This window comes from Peromyscus californicus, unplaced genomic scaffold (assembly GCF_007827085.1).
Source record: "Peromyscus californicus insignis strain IS unplaced genomic scaffold, ASM782708v3 Scaffold_9__1_contigs__length_137607984, whole genome shotgun sequence".
In the NCBI taxonomy this organism is placed as follows: Eukaryota; Metazoa; Chordata; class Mammalia; order Rodentia; family Cricetidae; genus Peromyscus; species Peromyscus californicus.
Window position 1 is genome coordinate 65194915 of NW_026294617.1, and position 19857 is coordinate 65214771.

A 19857-nucleotide genomic window follows, 5' to 3' on the forward strand; every position below is an offset into this window, starting at 1 on the left:
CTATAGAAAATTATAATTAAATACGCTTATTTTGCTAACAGAGAACTTTGAAGATATATTGTCTGATATTTATATTAGGGAGGAAAGGCTCTGTAAAACATTCTCATAAAAAGTGGACAGCTGTTCAAAAGCAGAAAACATTGCTGGTGGTACTGAACTTCCCAAACTTGATATTCAAAATACATGGTAACATGGACAAACCTTTACTAATATTTTTTATAAGTAATCCTTTCAGGGGTTCCCTAACCCAAAATCATTATTTAAGTGTTTTAAAATAATAGTTGCCTTTAATTTCAGACAAATATATAATTTCCCTGTTCTTCACCATGCCCACCAGCTTAACTGAGAGAGAGAGACAGAGAGAGAGAGAGAGAGAGAGAGAGAGAGAGAGAGAGAGAGAGAGAGAGAGAGAGAGATTGATTCAGTCAAACAATCAAGTAAAAAGCAATTTCTAGGGAAGTAAGGCTAGCTGTTTAAATTACTGACAATCTCTCTGTGTACATCCGAAGAAGAGCTAATAGTAGTTCCATCATTTTTATTTCCATACATTTCTGCAAGAAAATGTTGATAGACTATAATATTAAAAGGAAAATAATTTAAAATGTAATCCATTTATCTTAAATACAAATAAAACTTCCTTTGACTTAGCAATAAAAATGAGATAGGAACTAAAGTAATTTACTTTCATTTTCCTCCAGAAGCTGTCTCTTTATTTGGTAGATAAACAGATTATAACTAACATTTCTCACCCTAAAAAAAAAATCACCATAAAACAAACCTGATTCCTTAATAAATCCAATATTAAGGTAATATTTATGCTACATAGAAGAAGTTTTGATGAAAACTTAGTACACCCTTAAACATATATAAAATTGGATTTTTATTGAAAACAGTAACAAGAAATCTGACGGTAAAAATCTAATCAAAAAGCCAAATACACAAGAGTTCAGTGGCTGTTTTTTCCCCTAAAGCGAGCCAATTTCAAAGCAAATTTAATTTGTGTAGCTAAGAAGATTGTTAACTTCTTCCCAATTCAATTGGGATAACAATATTCTTTATGTAGTGTGTGCACCATTAAGCAAAATAAAGTGTTTTCCTTTGTAAGCTCCCAGGAAGACCTTGAAGTAAAAGGGTTATAATTTGGAGTACTTAAGCAGCCTAAAAATATCTATTTAATGAGTCAGCCAGTGAACTTATTTTTGATGGGTAAGTGGATAATCAAAACAGAATAACACTTTTTATAGAGAAAATAAAATCTTTTCATTTGTTCTCTATTGAAACTTTCACAAGCCCTACCAAACATTTCCACTACTTTCAGGATATTCAGTGGGATTCGAGCAAAGCCTCATGATTCCATACATACTTCTCAAAACTGATGAAGGGTGAATTTTGAGAGTGGTGCTTATGCACGCTAATCCCCGGCACGGCTTGAGCTCTGACCGGACCCCAGCCCCTGATGGCTTCCGCCGCTGCGGTGCCTACCTGGATGACGGCATTACAGAACTCCAGCGAGTTCATGAACTGCACGAGGGAAGGCAGCAGCAGCCAGTCGTCTTTCAGAAGGCAGTGCCACTCCTCACCCTTTTCTTCCAACTTCGTGGGCAGGGACGAGTAGAGGCCACTGAGTCCAGTTGCAAGTACCTGCATTCAGAAACAAAAGGCAAAATAGTCTTGTCTGAAGTCCATGGTCTAAAGCTAACAGCTCACAAGGATGCCAAGGTTACTAGTCCAAAGACAGAGTAGTGAGAGATTAGCAATATAAGAAGGTAGCAACTAGCTATGGATAGAATAGGAAGGCCAGCTGACAGCAAGGCAAAATCAGAGCTACTTAGCTACTAGTCAAGAGGTTGGTGAGGGTGACTCATCTTCTAGGTCAGGCACCATGATGGGCTAGGAGTCAAGCAAATAAGAAGGCAAAACACAAAGATGAACGAAATATGAGCCTCATACCCAAGAAGTTCAGGGAAGGGGCAAACTCATAAGAAACCCAGGACAGCACAACTTGGAGAGAGCTAACAGAGAAATACGTCAGTGCACACACTCTAGTCTATGGGAGGCAGCCTTGGATAGAGGTGGTCCAGGACCAGAGGCTATGCATATACTTAGGAGAAAGACTGCTTGCATGTTAAGGGTCAAGACTGACACGTACTAGCAAGTTTGCATGTTAGAAAATACTTTCATATATATTATTTCCTTCAACCACCACAAACAACATAACAAGAAGAAAGAACTGGGTGGGGAGAAGGACAGGTCATTGGGATACAGTTCAAAGAGAGCTAATGGGAGTCTACACTGAAGTATCAAGTGGAACCTCACACACAAAATGGCTGGGATAATCTAACCAAGACGTCTGGTTTTAAGTCAAAACTGGGATTTACTTTTCTCCTTTGCACCCAGTTCTTAAAACTATTCTGACAGTATTTGGGCCTGGCAAGTGAGATTAAGAGCTTTAAGCTGTCAAGTTCTCCGACTTGATCATTTAGTTGGATCGCAGTTGACGCCGAGCGCTTACAGGATAGAAGACTGGGGAAGCAGTGACTTTCACAGGGCCAGGGGCTTCCCAACTGGGAAGGAATGCTAGCTATGAAGCGTCCCAGCCACCCTGACTTAGGAAACGTACAGAATGACACAGACTGTACACAAGAAGTCAGCTCTAGGGCTGGCAAGATGGCTCAGAGGGAAGGGTGCCCGACGTCTGAGCACCTGAACTTTACTCCTGGGACCCACACGGCGGGGAGGGGGGACTGACTCCTGCAAGGAAGCTGTTCTCTCACCTCCACACCCCTCCACACCACGGCATGTGCATGCCCACACACATACACCCACGGGCACATGCAATATAAATAAGTAAATATGCAGCTTTAAAAACTGAAAGAAGAAAACAAAACAAAACAGAAGTCAATCACAAGAGACACCATTCTAGCCTAGATCCTGAAGTGACTCAAATGGATGGGAACATTCCAGAACGTACTCCGAGTCAGGCCCCGAAAAGAAATAGTGGCATGTCTCACTGATCTCCAGCCCATCGAGAGACAAACAAGGAATTATAATAGTGTTAGAAACATTCAAAACGCACAATAGGAAATTTAGGATGCGGCTGATATACAAAAGCTCTTCATTCTGACTTGCAGGGGGAGGGGGTGAAAATGGGAATTGGTCTCAGAAGTGCTGTCTAGGCTGCTGGAGAGTAAACACGAACAAGCCAGAAAATGAGCGGCGGAAGGGAGAATATTTCAAGCAGAGGAAAGCCGGTCCAAGAGCTGAACGCAGAAAGAGGAGACTGTCTCCTCGGGACTGAGAGACCCAGTGCCGTCAGAGCAGGGAGGACCAACCACACAAACAAAGGTAAATACGAGCCACATCCTGCGGGGTTCTACGGCCCTGCACAGAAAGCTCGTGAGACACCTGGATGGAGAGCCCTATGGACAGCTGTGAGGGTGTGGTGCCTGGGAGAGTGCTCTGGGCTAGAGGTGGCCATCTAGAGCCATCCATGTGGAGATGACACTTGAGCATAAAACCAAAGAGGATGAGGAAAGGAAGACAAGATGAAAGAATCCACAGAGCCTGGCACGGAGAACCAAAGACAGAGAAGCCTTACAGCCAGAAATGCTAAAGTCCTGGAGAAAAATTGTCCAAAGAGCTACTTCTACCTCTCCTTTCCCGTTGGTGAGACCGTCACCTCTCTGGAATACACTAGCTTACTAGCTGTCTCCTCGATCTCTCCTGATCTGACTTGGCCACATCAGTCTACACTGGAGATACGGATGATTGATACAGTCAGGTGTGTTGAGTCTCGAATGTGACCTCCAAGAGTCACACAATGAATTCAACAAGAGAGTACAAGCCTGAGCGGTCTTAGTACAACGAAACCTGAGGAAACCACAGGAGAAGCTAAGCGCTGAGATGGTGTAGGAACCCACACTATAAAAGACAGTGAGAGAAACAGATGGACCATATCAACACTAGAGATAATACAGATACAGTTCTTTATTCTGTTGCCTAGTAATCTTTATTCACTCATACATGAACTCACTGATTTAAGAAAAAAAAAATCCTGACTACTTAATTTCAGGTCCGGTGCTAACAATAGTTGTAAGCAAGACTGATCCCTTATCCCTTTAAAAATCAGGGCATCTGTGGTCCCCAAGGAAGATGGCCTCTATTTAAAGTACTTAATTCCTTGTCAACAGACTCATACAAATCACTTTAATACTAGTTTTGAATGTGACCCAAATGAGTTGTCTGTTGTAAATTAGAAACCTCTGGCAAAAGCATATGGAGCCCCAAAGTCCTCCTAGAAGAGAAGTCCAATCTTGATGCTACATTTTAAAAGTCAATTACATTTGCTAACTCATGCTAAATTAACCACAGAACGAAGACTTTAATTCTGTGTTCTCCTGCTTTCTTAACCACTCTGAGGCTCTGAAGATGAATTCATAAAGACAAGCTTAATTTGTCTGACTAAAAAGCTGGGAATAACTATTCAGTATATCAATATAATTACAGCAACATTAATTTTCAAATTACATACATCAGTGACAGTAATTAAAAATAACACATACCTAATATTCACTTTTTAAGTGAGTATTCCAAAAGGGCATGGCTAGGATATGAACAGTAGGAAACCTGCCCAGACAGGAAGACACACCCCATGCAGAAGTGACAGCTGGTAGGTAGGGCAGGGTGTCCCCACCGTGTTCCTGCCACCGTAAGACAGGGCTAGGAAATAGCCCAGCTATTTTCCTCAGAGTGGCAAAAAATATGAGAAAAATATTCTGCAAAATAAAAAGCATCACACATTCTTCGAGACAGGAGTGTGAGTCATCACAGCTACTGACAACTGTATCCCCTTCCACGGCTCTGAGTTCAGAGTTGTTTGCGTAGATTACACACTCTTCTAGAACAGGGGCTTTGGGCCATGCATAGGCAAGCGTGGTGCTTACACGGGGAACAAGTCAGGCCAGGAGAGATGGAGAGGCCAGCCTCCAAGGTAGACCCTCGAGAATACAGAGGTGCCAAGGGAGCAGGACCAGAGAAAGAGAGGCAACAGGAGATGAGGAGGCGGTTTTGGGTTTTTGTTTTGTTTTGTTAGATTCAAGAACTAACATCAAAAGTGATTTACTTTTAAATTTCACTGTGTAACTTGAAAACTGAATTATAAAAATGCACATATATCTGCATTCAACAGCTAATTAAAAATAAAATGCCCGTCTATTCTTTTAGCCTTTTATTGATTCAGACCACAAAATTGTAAAACGTTATGTTTATTCTCAGTACATTAAATATTAACCAAGTACTCTCCACTTATCTCCCAAAAGGATCCTTAAATGGAGTTGCCATGGACTGAGGAGATGACACAGCAGGGAAAGGTCTTGCTTCACAAGCATGAGGACCCGCGTCCTGGTCTCCAGCACCCACATAAAAGCCGGAGGTGTGCTGACTAGCACTCCAGTGCTCAGCAAGTGGAGACGGGGAAGCCCCGGAGCAAGCTGGAAAGTTGCATCAGCCAAATGGCAATAACTAGCTTCAGTTGAAAGACTGTCTCAGTGGATAAGGTAGAGGGGTCAAGGAAGAAGGCTAACATCAAACCCAGGGGTGTCACACACACACACACACACACACACACACACACACACACACACACACACACACACACCTCCACATATGGAAACACAAACACACACATGAACACACACACCTACACTTCCACACATGGAAACACAAACACGCACACACAGAAACAAAGAGAGAGAGAGAGAGAGAGAGAGAGAGAGAGAGAGAGAGAGAGAGAGAGAGAGAAAGAAAGAAAGAAAGAAAGAAAGAAAGAAAGAAAGAAAGAAAGAAAGAAAGAAAGAAAGAAAGAAAGAAAGAAAAGAAAAGAAAAAAAGAAGGAAGGATTCCCATAGAGGGCCATCTGGATAGCAACAGTGCAAAGCAATAACTTCTTGACAGTCTGGTGTGGTAATACTACAACAAGCAGTTTTAGTATCAGACAAATGTGGTTTTGAGCCAGACTCTGCCATTACCTGATGGTTATTGAACTCTCAAAACTTACAGGAGCTGCTGTAAGGATTAAAGAAAATAACCCATGCAAGATTAGTGCAATGGTTTGCATATGGCGATGAAGGAAGGACAAGCCATGCACACACATATCACTGAGCAAGCTAGAGTCAGCCTGTAACATCCCATGGTACTTGGTTCATTCTAGCACAAATGAAGATTTTTAGCAGATGGCTTTGGTGGAAAGCTGGCAGCAAAACACCTGGTGGAGACCATTTGATACAACTTGCCAAAATAAAAGGCCTCATAAATTCTGGATATGGGATAAGTAACTTCCTACCTGTGGCTCTGTATCTAAAGGTCACCTGCTCTGATTTGTATTGCTTGATTTATGTATAGTAGGCTCTGTGCTCTCTTTGCCAACATGTGACAAATGGTCTAAGTGTAACCATCAACATTTGGTTATAAAAACAAAAAGAGAGGCGTGATCATTTAGTGCCCAACCATTTGTGGTACCAGATTGCTCTCTAGGGCATCTGTATTCTTCTTTTCTTGAGAATCAAGAGATGAGAGAGCAGAACCAGCCAGCTCTTTTTATCAACTTTGAAGACAAAGTTTCCAAAAGAGGTCCAATTTGCTAAGAGAGTCATTACTCTTCCAACAGCCTGATGCTAACACACTTTGACAATCATACTAATTAGAGAAAGCTCTTTGTCAATTGTGGCCCTTAGCTGGTTGGTTAATAGAGTATGCTTTTATCTGCAACATAAAGGGGTCTTTTTATTTTAATTATTTTGTCAGATGTAATTATGGAAAACTGGGTATAAATGAGATTATGGGCTCTATCCTGAGGGGCAACCTAACACAAGAAACTTGTCTTCCATTTTAGCAAATAAGGTCAGCTGGAAATGTTGTTTTCCCTCCAATTTTAATGAACTGCACAATGTTTTAGAATGCATTTTTGTAAAAGCAACAATTAGTGAAATCAGCTTAAACACAGTTAATGGAAATTTAAACATTAAAACAACACCACATTCTTCTCTCAATACATTTGAATTTTTAAATTATGAATTATTACAGATAAGCAGAGAATAATAGAATTGAAAACCACCAGCAATACTTATCAGACTTTTATCATTTTGCAATAGTTTACTTATAGTATTCTGCATGTTTTTCAAAAACTGCCACAGCACCAGCTGGGGCATGGGGCTGAGTGGTAGAGTACATACATGAGGAAGGATCTGGGTTCAGTCAACCCACAGCGCCAACAAACAAAACAAGTACTACTCCACTACCATTGCCATCCCTCTTCCTTATTCAACCTCGAGACTGACTGGAGTCTTGAACTTAACACATATTACTCTTGTTCTTGGTTTGGTTTTGTTTGTTTTTGTTTTTTACTTAAATTATGTATGTGTCCAAAAAAAAATGGTAGGCACCATTCGAAAGCTTTATGTAAATGCTAACATGGTAGGAACTTTGCTACCTATTCATTATGCAACATGTTTTCAGATTTGTTGGTCTTCATACATATAGGTGTAGCTACATGCTAATACACATTATCATGGTCTAATTATCTTTTGTTTCATGTATTTCAACTTTTATTTTCTTTAAATCGTTGTTCAACTGAACATCCCTGTGCCAATATTTATAAGTAAAGCTTCAGGGCCACACAAGCAAATATGTGATGTTAGTAGCCACCGCTGTATGGCTTTCCTAAGTTATATATCAATTTATATTCTTAGAAGTTCTTGTCTTTTCCATATCTTGAAATACTTGGGCACATTATAGTTACTCAACGTCCACAGTTCAAATAAGAATTCACTTCTGCTGTACATTCTGTGGCTTTGGACAAATACACAATGACATGTATCCACATTAAGAGTACCACAGAGAATATTTTCACTTCCCTAAACATCCCCCATGTTTTGTCTGCCTACTTTGGAAGATACTTCTCTTTTTATTGATACCATAGAGTTTTCCTTTCTAACATGTCATCTAGTGGAATCAGAAAGCATGCATCCTTTTCAGATTGTCTTCTTCCAACTTGGTAGTATGTGTTTAAGGATCCTGTGGTCTTTTCATGACTTGATAGCTCATTTCTTTTAGATGAGTAATATTTTCAATATCTAGGTGGATCAGTTTTTATTTACCAAGTAAAGGTGATATCTTGATTGCTTCTACAATTAAAAATATGAATAAAGCAGCTAGATACACCCATGTTCAGATTTTTGTGTGGATACAAGTTTTAACTCCTTTGTGTAATACTAAGGAAAGCATATGATAAGAGCATGTTTTATAAGAAACTGTTAGGGCTGGAAAGATAGCTCAGTGGTTAAGAACACTGAATGTTCTTCCAGAGGACCTGGGTTCGATTCCCAGAACCAAAGGGTGATTCATAACGCCCTGTAACTTCCGTTCCAGAGAATAGAATGCCCTCCTGTGACTTCCCCAGGCACTGCATGCATGCATAGACATACCTGCAGGCAAAATACCCATACACATAAAAAGGAATAAATAAATAAAATACTTCAAAAAGAAAAAAGAAAAGAAACTATCAAACTGTCTTCCAAAGTGGCTGTACCAATCTGCATCTCCACCAGTAATTAATATGAATTCCTATTTCCACATCCTTGCCGGCACTCAGTACTGCTCGTATGGTCCCTTCTTAAAAACATCATATCCCCATGCTAAGCACACACCCACCTACCACATATATTTCTAAATGTCCTTGAGGGAGTGTGTTTCTACTGGTCTAAAATTACCCATATAGTGTTTACTAAAAATAGCAAAAACTCTTATCTACCCATACAAACTTGCCTTGCCTATCCCAACAAAACTCACCAGGACTCTCCAAACTATTCCACATATATAAGGCTACATGATGTATAAAGACTAATAAAAAAGAATAAACAATAGAAATGTTCACTGAGCTTAGAAAGTATTGATAGCTATTGTCCAAACAATATAACACCAAAATCACTCAGAGACCTATGAACCCCTGAAAATTCCATACTGCTCCCATTTTTTCCTAGTGCTGACTGGGCATTGGCTACTCCAATATATACCACTTTGTTTCTACATCTTGGATTAAGAAACTATACAAAGTAGAGAATTTTTTGTTATGGCAAATATGTATTCATTTTTCAATAAAATCAATGCTCTAGACCTAAAACTAACAGTCATTATCTTGCTGAGAAATAAATTAATTTGTAGAAGTAGCTGTGAGGGGTCTTACCACATGCCTTGATTCAGTGGAGCAAAGTCAACCTGAAAGGCTATGAATTTTAAAAGAGCAAGTTTTACCAACCTCTATGCATATACTCTTAGAAAAGAATAAAAAAATGTTCCCAACACAATAAAAATGAACTGAGAAATGGTTGCAAGTCTAGAGGTATATTCTGAGCTGCCACTGCTCAGCCAAATTTTAGCAGTGAAACTTGGGGACCTCTGCTGCCCCCAAGCAAGTTCCTCTGAACGTCTTTCCATGGAAGGTGCAACTTGGAAGAAATGGAACGAGAGCACTGACTACTGACACATGAGAGGAAAGGGGTGAGATGGGAGAAAAGTGCAGCAACAAAAGGGACTTACTGGACAGAAGTAGGTATTCTCCACGATGTGACTGGCCACCATGCTGTTCTCAGCAGACAGAGACATGATAAACAGCAAAGCATCCCGAGCTTGCTGGCCTACCGTGCCCTCTCGATGAATGAAGGGTATCAGAAGGGAGAAGATGAGGAAGTTGGCGGCCCCTTGGTCCTCACTGGTGTGGAAGAAGAGTTCTAAAATGGACGGATCTTTGGCAAGGATGGAGCAGAGCTGGTTCAGCAGGACAACCAGCTTCCCCTCCACAGCTGGGGTAGCTGTTCCGGAACAGGAGCTTAGCAACATCATCAGGGGCTTGAGAATGGGCTTGTGGTGCAGCAGAGGCTGGTACGACTGGGTGACCAACATCTCATACATCTTTAGCTGCTCAATTTTGGTTTCATCAGTGAATTCCCGTCTCAAGCTCCAAAGGAAGAGCTTTTCCATGATATTCTCACAGACCACAAATTCCAGAATTGGCCCCATTGCAGCATCCTTGGCCTGTTCTTCGATTAGCAGAAAAAGCATGTGTTCCACATAGTTCTGCACAGCGCTGGCCTCATCTGGGGGGATGGACCCATATTTTGCCTGGGCGTTCTTCAGGGGGTCATGCTTCTCTAAGATCTTCACAACCTGCAACATATCAACCACCTGTCTGTCATCCATTGCTGTTCACCATAATTCCCCAAACACACCATCACCGTTTTTTGGGGGGTTTTGTTGTTGTTGTTGTTGTTGTTGTTTTTACCAAATTGGCACAAAAACACAGGAGCCATTGGATATAAAATATCTATAATTATCAAATATGCCAATAGTGCAAAAGTTAAGAAAAGCAAAAAAAAATGCAAAAGTAGTAATTCCTTTGGTATTCAAAGAGAAAACAAGTTACTTTCCCTTTAAACTACCAATAATGCAACATTGCCTTTTAAGTTTCAAATGCATTAAACAAGTAAAAGGTAACCTGGCTACCCATATTCTCCCATAAATGCAGTTGTTCTGAAGGCTCCAGCAGAGCAACGTAACTCCTCCCATGCTCTTGATAAACACTGTGCCTCACTTCTCCACTTGCAGGGGCAGCCTCGACAACCAGCACAGCAATAGGAACAATAAATGCAAAGTGAGAAACTGTAGGCCTAGCACAAGTAGAGTCAATTCTAACAGAAGGCATAGACACAGGAAGCAAACTTTGGAGTCCGAGCATCTTGTTCTTTAAGCCAAAACAAATAAGTAAATACCTCTCTGAGATAATCAATTACAAAGTAAATTCCTGAAGTTTGGAGTGATACAAAAGCTTTGGACATAGTGATAAAAATAGTTAATGAAACAAAATTAGACACCACCTAACACATGGCTAAGGTAAATACATTTTGTTCAGTATCTGTTGTATAGGTCATGCCACATCCTTGGTCTATTTCCCTTCCTTCCTTCAGAATCTGAAGTTTCTGACCTCACTCTGCCCACCAACACTTCTACTTGGGTGCCTGGAAATTTAAACCATTTTATATCTTAATTTCCATTTACCTTAGTGACATGGGATATCTATGATAATCCCATTCAATTCACTCCCTTTAAAATACTCCACCTGGTGTTTTTTAAACCACCTGACATTTTATCAAGGACTCTATCTCTGCTTCTGTTTGCCTTTCTGAACAGCATATAAGGCAATGTTTGCCTTCGGCAGTTCCCTCCTGGCCCAGTTCTATGATGTGTTGTTACATGTTCTGTATTTATGTAACAGTTTTTTTAAGTTGTTGGGGAAGCTGGCAAATACACAGTGTCATGTCGGCATGCATGAGCAATCAGGGGAACTATTCCTCAGGAAAAGGTCTCCACTTCTCACCTGTCAAAAGCATGAGAGAGGAATCTTTGTGGATCGGGTACATATATCGTGACAGAATGAATGCATCTCCATACTCTCTGTGATCTCTATCAATTTTCATCATCAAGTTGATAATACTGCTTCATAAAGGAAAAAGTGACCCCACTTTTGAGTTGACATTTTCCATGAGAAAGGGCATTGCTTGAGGGGCTACCCAAACAATATACGGCCCGTGGACTGGTGGCCACAAGGCAGCCACGGGGCATCCTCTTGCCACTTCCCTCCTGAGAGCACTTGCTCTCCTACATGTTCTCGGGTGCTGCAAGATTTCCTGCAGGCCTAACTGAGCTTGCTTGGAGAGCATCTACAGAGAGGAACACAGTAACACACTGCTCCTAAAGGGGCTTTGACTTCAACACCACACACTTTCCAGCCCCCAAAGGCCCTACCTTGAAGGTTCTGCATTCTGAAGGACAAATCAGCTTGTGCTTTGTCAGTGCTAAGATTTCAAAGTGTATGTGTTGAATCTACCTGTGAGAACTGTATTTACAGCTAGGCCTCCAGGTAAAATGTGATTACATTTCTCACTCTGCTCAGACTGTGCAGACTGTCTAAAACTGAGACTGCTTTATATACAGGGAGTGACACACCAAATCACCTCAGTCTTTCTAAAAAATAATCCATCAATGTGTAACAACAGTTATGAAATTGTTCTTGCCCTTTTACTAATCTGATTTGAGGGGAAATGCCTAAAATGTTTGTGTCAACACACTTTTCCAATAATGAGAAATAAAAATACTAATGACCCAGATGGTCAAGAATAAGAGAATTATAACTAAAATACATCACCATACAATATAACTACTGTAAGTGAATCGTATTATCACACACAAATTTTGATATATAAAATACATAAAATATTTTGCTAAAAAGCAAACATAGGGGCTGGAGAGACGGATCATCAGGTAAGAGCACTGGCTGCTCTTGCAAAGGACCCAGGCTCAATTCCCTAAATTCACATGGCAGCTCACAGCCCTCTGTAACACCAGCTCCAGGGAGTCAAGCACCCTCTGCTGCCTTGTGCAGACACCAGGTACACACAGGATGCACACACACAGGCTTGCAAGTACACACTCATATGCATAAAATAAATCGGAAAAAAAATTTAAGAAAAGCAAACAAGGCTGGGCAAAGTAGCACATGCCTGTAATCCCAGCACTTGGAAAGTGGATCACAGTTCAAGGCCAGGGTGAAGTATACAGTGAGATCCTGTCTATCGAAACAAGAGAGGAGGGAAGGTAGAGGAAGGAACAAAGATAAATGAGATTTTAAGATGTTAGTTCTCTGCTGTAAGCTCAGACTACAAATAAAAAAAAATGAAAGTAAAAAATGTTTTTGTATTAATGTCTAAAAAGAGGAAAATACTGAGATAAGACAATTATTGAAAATCTAATTCTCTAGAATGCCTAAGCAATATAAATTTATAAATGAGGATATACATTTATACATGTTTAAGCCAATATTTATTGTGTATGTAAAGTTCTTGTGCAATATACAGCCAAACAATCCATACAACCACAACTCAGTTTCTTCTCACTAACTAACCTGTATTTATATATATTATTGATTCCAGTTCAAGAACTCCACTACTGAGCTACATTCCCAGTCCTATTAGAAGACATCTTTAAAAAAGAACTGAGCTGGGCATTGCTGTGAAATATTATTTTAAGATATGTTACAATCATTTATGCTGTGGAATATTTTTAAATGATGCAAAGATGAGTTGCATTCTTTTATGTTGCATTTGTTTAACTCTGTGAAGCTGTGTTACTTTGCCTGTCGAAAACACTTGATGGTCTAATAAAGAGCTAGGTAGGAGAGAGAAATAGGTGGGGCTGGCAAGGAGAGAGAATAAATGAGAGAAATGGGAAAGAAGGGGGATTGAGAAAAGAAGACGAAGAGGAGGATGCCAGGGGCCAGCCACCCAGCCAGCAATGGAGTAAGAAGGAAAAAAGACATATAGAATAAAGAAAGGTAAAAGCACAGAGGCAAAAGGTAGATGGGATAATTTAAGGAAAGCTGGCTAGAAATAAGCAAAGCTAAGGCCGGTCATTCATAAGAGTAAGTCTCCGTGTGGGATTTATTTGGGAGCTGGGTTGTGGGCCCCTAAAAAGTAAAAACAATTACAAGGCAGTGGTGGCGCACACCTTTAATCCCAGCACTTTGGAGGCAAAGGCAGGCATATCTCTGTGATGAGCTCAAGGCTAGCATGGTCTACACAATGAGTTCCAAACTAGCCAGAGCTACATAAAGAGACCCCATTTTTGAGAGGGAAGGAAAGAGGGAGGGAGGGAGGAGAAGAGAGAATTGTAGGACAGAATAAAAACTGTGTAGCCCCTTTTGGTTTTTAAAATTCGATGTCTATGTAGGTATGTGAATGTGCAAGCAGGTACCTGTGGAGGTCAGAAGGTGTTAAATCCCCTAGAGTCAAAGTTACAGGCACTTGTGAGCTACCTGACAGGGGTACTAGGAACTGACTTCTGGTCCTCTGCAAGAGTATGGAGCCAGCGCTAGCCCTGTTTAGCGGTTTTTAAATCCAGTAAGTTAGCCTCCTCAGAGCAGCTCCTTTCTACAGTTTTCTGGGGAAGTTGGCAGAGAAACCTGACAGCAGGATTTTAATAATCCACAGAGACGAAGGGTTTGTTGACCTGGAAGGGAGAAATACCCTGGAGTCCTTTTACTCACTCGCACCCCTGGCCAGTAGTCTTACTGCATGGGAAATGGGTGTGTTGTAACCAAGGCTGTGCTCTGAGTCACGGAGCACCCAAGCTTAGCAAGTGCTGACTGCCTTTGTGCCCAGGTTGTTACAAATCCTGAGCCTTGCTTCTCAGTGGGCCCTTCCCAGGCCCTTCCCTCGCCTTCCCTTCCTTGCCAGCAGACATACCTATGATCTGCTTTTCAGGTTGGTTCTGAGGCCACACCTGGGACTGGCTCCCACCCTAGCAGGAGCCTTGGAAGCTTCCAGGCAGGAACTCAGTATGCACTGAAATGCCAAAGAGCTTCTATCCAAACTACCGCATCCCCTCAGTTGCTACAGACTGACTTCTGGAGTGACTTGGACTTATCTTCTCCTTTTGTGCCCTATCTTCATGGGACTGCTATTAAGCCCTCTTATTCTTGTTTCTGGTTTCTCTGCTTGCTGCCTAGTTTACCCACTACACTGACTCTAACCTTCCAGACTGGTGGGTGGTGAGGCTGCTGCACACAGTGCCGCCTGCAGGCTTAGCTGTCTCTGTGATGATCTGCTGCGTTACTCAAGCAAGCCTCTTCTCAGGTGTTTACCATCAGTCTTGGATACTCCAACCAGAAGGGAAAACTCAACTAATAAGGCTGGAAGAGCCACAGGAGGAGAGAAACTAAAAGCAAACAAAGTGTACTTTGTAAACATTTCCTTTACAAAACAAGTCCACTGTACTACGCTGAAAATCATATTTAATAAACTAATTAGCACATGATAAAAGTCTACACTCATGAAGCAAGCCAGTTCAGTTAAAAATAATAAACGTAAAAAAATAATAATAAATGTATTGATGATCACAACTAGGCATGTTTTTCATCTCTAGAGGGCATGTGTGGGGAGGTGTGGAATATGAGCCTGGATCATACTTAGTTCCATGTATAAATTAATATAATTTAAAAGTAAACACAAAATGAACAGTATGAACAATGGCTTTCAAATTGCCATCAGATCAAAACATCTAAATTTAACCTAATTTCAAAGCCATTTGACCTTTAGGTAGGAGTGATATTAAGGATACAATTAAAAATAGTCTAGTTCTTTCATAAGGAATATCAGATGTCCCTACCATTGGTCTCTAATGGGTCTCATCAGTTAGTGATAATGGGCCTGCATATTAAAGAGTGATAAATTCTAAACAGGAAACAAAGGAGAGGGCCACATTAACCACATCATTTTACCTCGAGCTAACAAGGGATCATCCCTTGTGATAAATGCCAGGAGACTTGCTTCAGTCCAATCATACCATTGGTCTATGCCTTCCAGACACAGGTGATCACATGACTTTGGCTGGAGCTTACTTACTTCAAGAAAGCCACATGAAGAAAATTCAAAAGCTTTGGAATGCTGGTTTAAAGTGGCAACTGTGGAAAACTCAAGTTACTCAGCAACACTTTCCAGTGCACAGAAAGGGACGGAGGGTTTAACTGTCAAGGACCAGATTATACTGTATGTACCAAATAACTACAACAGAAGTTAGGTCTCCACTGTGTCCTTGTCATTACTTAATGGCTGAGCCTTTCCACTTGGGACATTCCTTGAGTACCTGTCTCTACAAGGTCTTACCAGGGTCGAAAGCAAGCCTGCTGCCTGCCTACCTGCCCTCCTGCCCTCCTGCCAGCCCGCCTGCTTGCCCACCCCATGCCTGCCTGACTTCCTTTCTCTCTCCCTCTCTCTCTCCCTTTCTCCATCTTTCCCTCCCTCTCTCCTTCCTTTCTGCCCACCCACCTGCCTTCCTTCCTCCCTCTCTCCTTCCTTCTTTTCCTCTCTCCTCCCTTCCTTCCTTCTTTCCTCCCTCCACTTTTCCCTCCCTCCCTCTCTCCTTCCTTCATGTCCATCTGTCTTACCTTATTTTCAGAACGGGAGATTGAACCCAGGGCCTTGGCTTGCCCTGGGCAAGCACTCTACCACTAAAGCTATGACCTCAGTCTTTTGTTTTGTTGTTGCTTCTCCTTTTTGGGCTTTTAAGACAGAATCTAAGTTGCCTGGGCTGGCCTTGAACTTGCTATGCAGCCCAAGCTGATCTTGAATTTGTAGTCTTCTTGAGTAGCTGGAATTATAAGCATGTGCCACCATGCCTGGCTTTATTTCTTTAATATTAAAACTATAATCCTCTTGTAAAATGTGTTTACTTACTCCACTTGCATAAAATCAGCTCTAGCCAGCAGCTGCACAGACTTGTCTGAATCTGGGATTTTAAAATATGATAAAGGCAGGGTGTGGTAGTACACACCTATAACCCCAACACTTGAGAGGTAGAGGCAGGAGGACCAGAGTTCAAAGCCAATGTCAGCTACATGAGACCTTGTTCAAAACAAAAAGTGAAGACACAGGCCCTACCCGGGAAACTGCTACTCTTGTGTTGTTAAGTGGACATAAAGTGCCTGCTAATGCTTTCTAGTTATTTGTTTACGCCACTGTCAGGTTTATTCAAAAAATGTTTCTTTCTGCAAGGGTCAAGAGGAGTGAGAGGAGAACGAAACAGGGTAGTGAGAGGTGAATAAGATAAAAACACATGATACTACAAACATGAAATTCATGGTTATGTATAATTAATACACACTCTCTTAGGGATTCTGTTGCAGTCTTAAAAAACAAACAAACTACCATGACTATATGCAACTTGGGGAGGAAAAGGGTTATTCCATCTGACAATTTGTAGTATACCATCCAAAGTCAGGGAAGGAACTCAAGGGAAGAACCTGGAAGCTGGAGCTGATACAGAAGCCATGGAGGAGTGCTGCTTACTGACTTGCTCCCCATGGCTTGCTTTCTTATACAAGCCAGGACCAGGTCCAGGAGTGGCACTGCCTATAACGAGTGAGCCTTCCTACATCAATCACTAATTAAGAAAAGTCACTAGAGAGTTGCTTAGAGACAAGTCTTACAGGGGCATTTACTCAATTGTGAGGTCCTCTTCCCAAATAACTCTGACTTGTGTCAAGCTCACAATAACCCAGCCAGGACTCTTGTTAATAAAAACCTTTTTTTTTTAAAAAAAAAAAAAAAAAAAAAAGATAATAAGAGCTATGAAAAGAACACAGGAAGAAGGATCTAAGTAAAAATACTGAACAGAACATTAGCCTCAGCCATATCACAAATCAGATTTATTGGTGAGTATGCAACAGGAGGGCTGTTGCATACTTTAGTGTCCAGAGCATCAGCTGCTGGTACTCTCTTAAGAAGTATGGCTTTTGTCCACTTTCAGCTGTCAAGTTTAAGGCCGCTCGTAAAGCTGGAAAGAAACGTAAGTGCTTAAAATGTTGGCAGACATCAATTTTCTAAGATATTCAGAAGATTAATCGGAGCTTTCTAAACTTTCTGTCTCCCCAAGGCTTTCAGTGTTCTCTGTCATTTAGTCCATGACAAGACGCACACCAAAAGCAAAGCTAAACAGAGCAAGAAATAAAAATGCAGATAGGCATGTCAAATCCATGCACTGTGTTCTCTATTTCTTTAATGGAGTCAGGGAACTCAGAGCTCTACACTATGTACTAGACCTAAAACCCACCCTTTAGTTTTCACTAGAAAGGTATTGGACATCAAAAAAGAAAAAAAAATCTCCGTGCCTCCATTTTTTTCTCACTGCCATCCCTTTCCAAGATGAAAAAGAAAAGCCACTGTACTTTCTTTCTCAAGCATTGTTACTGTAACAATTACATGTTCCTGACATTTTCTTCCTTGCTTGCACAGGGTCTCACTATTAGTCCAGGCTGGCCTTAAATTCATGATCCTCCTGCCTCCCACCCAAGGGCTAGCATTATAGACATACACCATCATGTCCAGCTTTCTCTAATTTTTAAAAACTTATTTCCTCTGTATATCAAAAATAGAAAAAGGTCCATACAGTCACAAAGCATGCTATAAAATAAACAAAAAAAAAAAGTCTTTAAAAACAGCTTTCTTGGAGTACAGAAGTTTCTGTAAAAAGGAGACCTAGATTGTTTTTTAGATAAATGGAAATGCATTTTTTCTTTTGTTGCTTATTTTTGAGACAGGGTCTTGCAATGTAGGCCAGTCTAGAATAGGACTCACTCAATAGCCTAATCTGATGGTGAACTCTTAATCTCCCTGCTCCTGCTGCTAAAGTACTAGGAATACAGACATACAGACATACACTACCTTGCCTAGCTTCCTCCAATTGCCACTCCCCTTCTCCTGATTAAAAAAAAGGAGGACACAATAACTATTACAAGGTCCATGTAGTCACAAAGTATAAGCATGTCATGAAAAGTGACCAGTAGGTAGGTGGTTTAATTCACCAGCCCGTTTACTTGAGCAATTTATTATCTGGTAGGTCAGTGATTCCTTCCATGTGGACCTCTTCCATTGAGAAAATGCAAAGATAGCAATGAGATAAGACAATAACCTGCCATACAATAAATTGTTTTTGTAAATGACAATAAAAATCTAACACAAGTACATGCTGTCCTTATCCCTGAAGGTTAAGTCCAAAGATCCTCCTGGAAGCATATTATACAGTGGTTTACAATTAATGCATGTTTAAAGTGGCTTCCTAAATTGCCTGGGTCTTCTAAAGTTGTGTTTCTTAGTCCCTGCCTTGCTTTTCAGCAGTTTATTGAGATATGTCATGCTACATACAATATGCCAGACTCTGTTATGGGCACCGGAAACACAAATACATCGCTAATAGCCTCTGATATTGAGGAGCTTCGCAATGATGTTGGGGAGGAGATGTTACATATAGCATTGTAACGTAAGGAGTCTGACGGAACAGTAAAAGAAAGCTTGCGGTGATGGTGGGCACAGAGTGAAAACATGAAAGAGAGCTGGGAGAGTGTCCAGAGGAGATGAGGTCCCAAGTGAGTCCTGCAGAAAGCAGCATTTAACCAGATGGAGGAATACTCAGGCAGAAAGAGCAGCAAGTACTTCAGGCACAGAGGCGTGAAACCTTCAGGACATTTGCCAAGGATGATGGTGGACACGAATGCCAAGCAACTTCAATTCTGGAGTCACAGAAGCTAGGATCTAAGGAACTGTCTGTGCCATCCTGGCCTGTGGGTGGGCATAGGCCACTGGAAAGTCCAACCAGAGGGGTAGCAGATAGATCTGGATTTTGGGTCTACTGTTCTGGTGACTTAAGACACAAGACCACCAATCAAGATGGTGAGAGAGCCGGGCGGTGGTGGCGCACGCCTTTAATCCCAGCACTCGGGAGGCAGAGCCAGGCGGATCTCTGTGAGTTCGAGGCCAGCCTGGGCTACCAAGTGAGTTCCAGGAGAGGCGCAAAGCTACACAGAGAAACCCTGTCTCGAAAAACCAAAAAAAAAAAAAAAAAAAAAAAGATGGTGAGAGGAAGCATGGGCCAGGCCCAAGTCCCTAAGCCTACATTCTCCAATGTCACTATTAGGAAGGAGGCTACTCCTGGGTGTCTATGGAGCACCCTTCTGTCATGCCATCACGCCCCAGGGATTTTGGAAATTCAAGTGCACTACTAGGCCACTCAAGGCCTCACCCCTGGAATGATGGACTGCCTTGGATATGAGCCCAGCTAGTTGCAGAACTAGTTGCCCCTGACAGTAGAGGCCAAGACAGAAAGCAGTCACCCTTCTCTCTCTGTCCATGTTAGCTCTGTAACTCAAGCTCTGCCACAGAAGCAACTCATAAATAGTACAACGGAGCCTGTCAAATGCAT

The 19857-nt window shown here is 41.4% G+C and overlaps 1 protein-coding gene across 3 annotated transcripts in view; it reads right to left on the bottom strand.

Annotated features, from left to right (window-relative positions):
• Fhip1a (FHF complex subunit HOOK interacting protein 1A) overlaps positions 1-19857 on the bottom strand; it is a 236684-nt gene that overhangs the window by 67104 nt on the left and 149723 nt on the right. For all 3 annotated transcript variants that reach the window (XM_052730252.1, XM_052730251.1, XM_052730250.1), the window contains 2 exons: positions 9592-10218; positions 1483-1641 (listed from right to left, as the gene is read on the bottom strand). In XM_052730252.1, coding sequence (XP_052586212.1) covers positions 1483-1641; positions 9592-10218 — 786 coding nt within the window. The remainder of the gene's footprint in view (positions 1-1482; positions 1642-9591; positions 10219-19857) is intronic.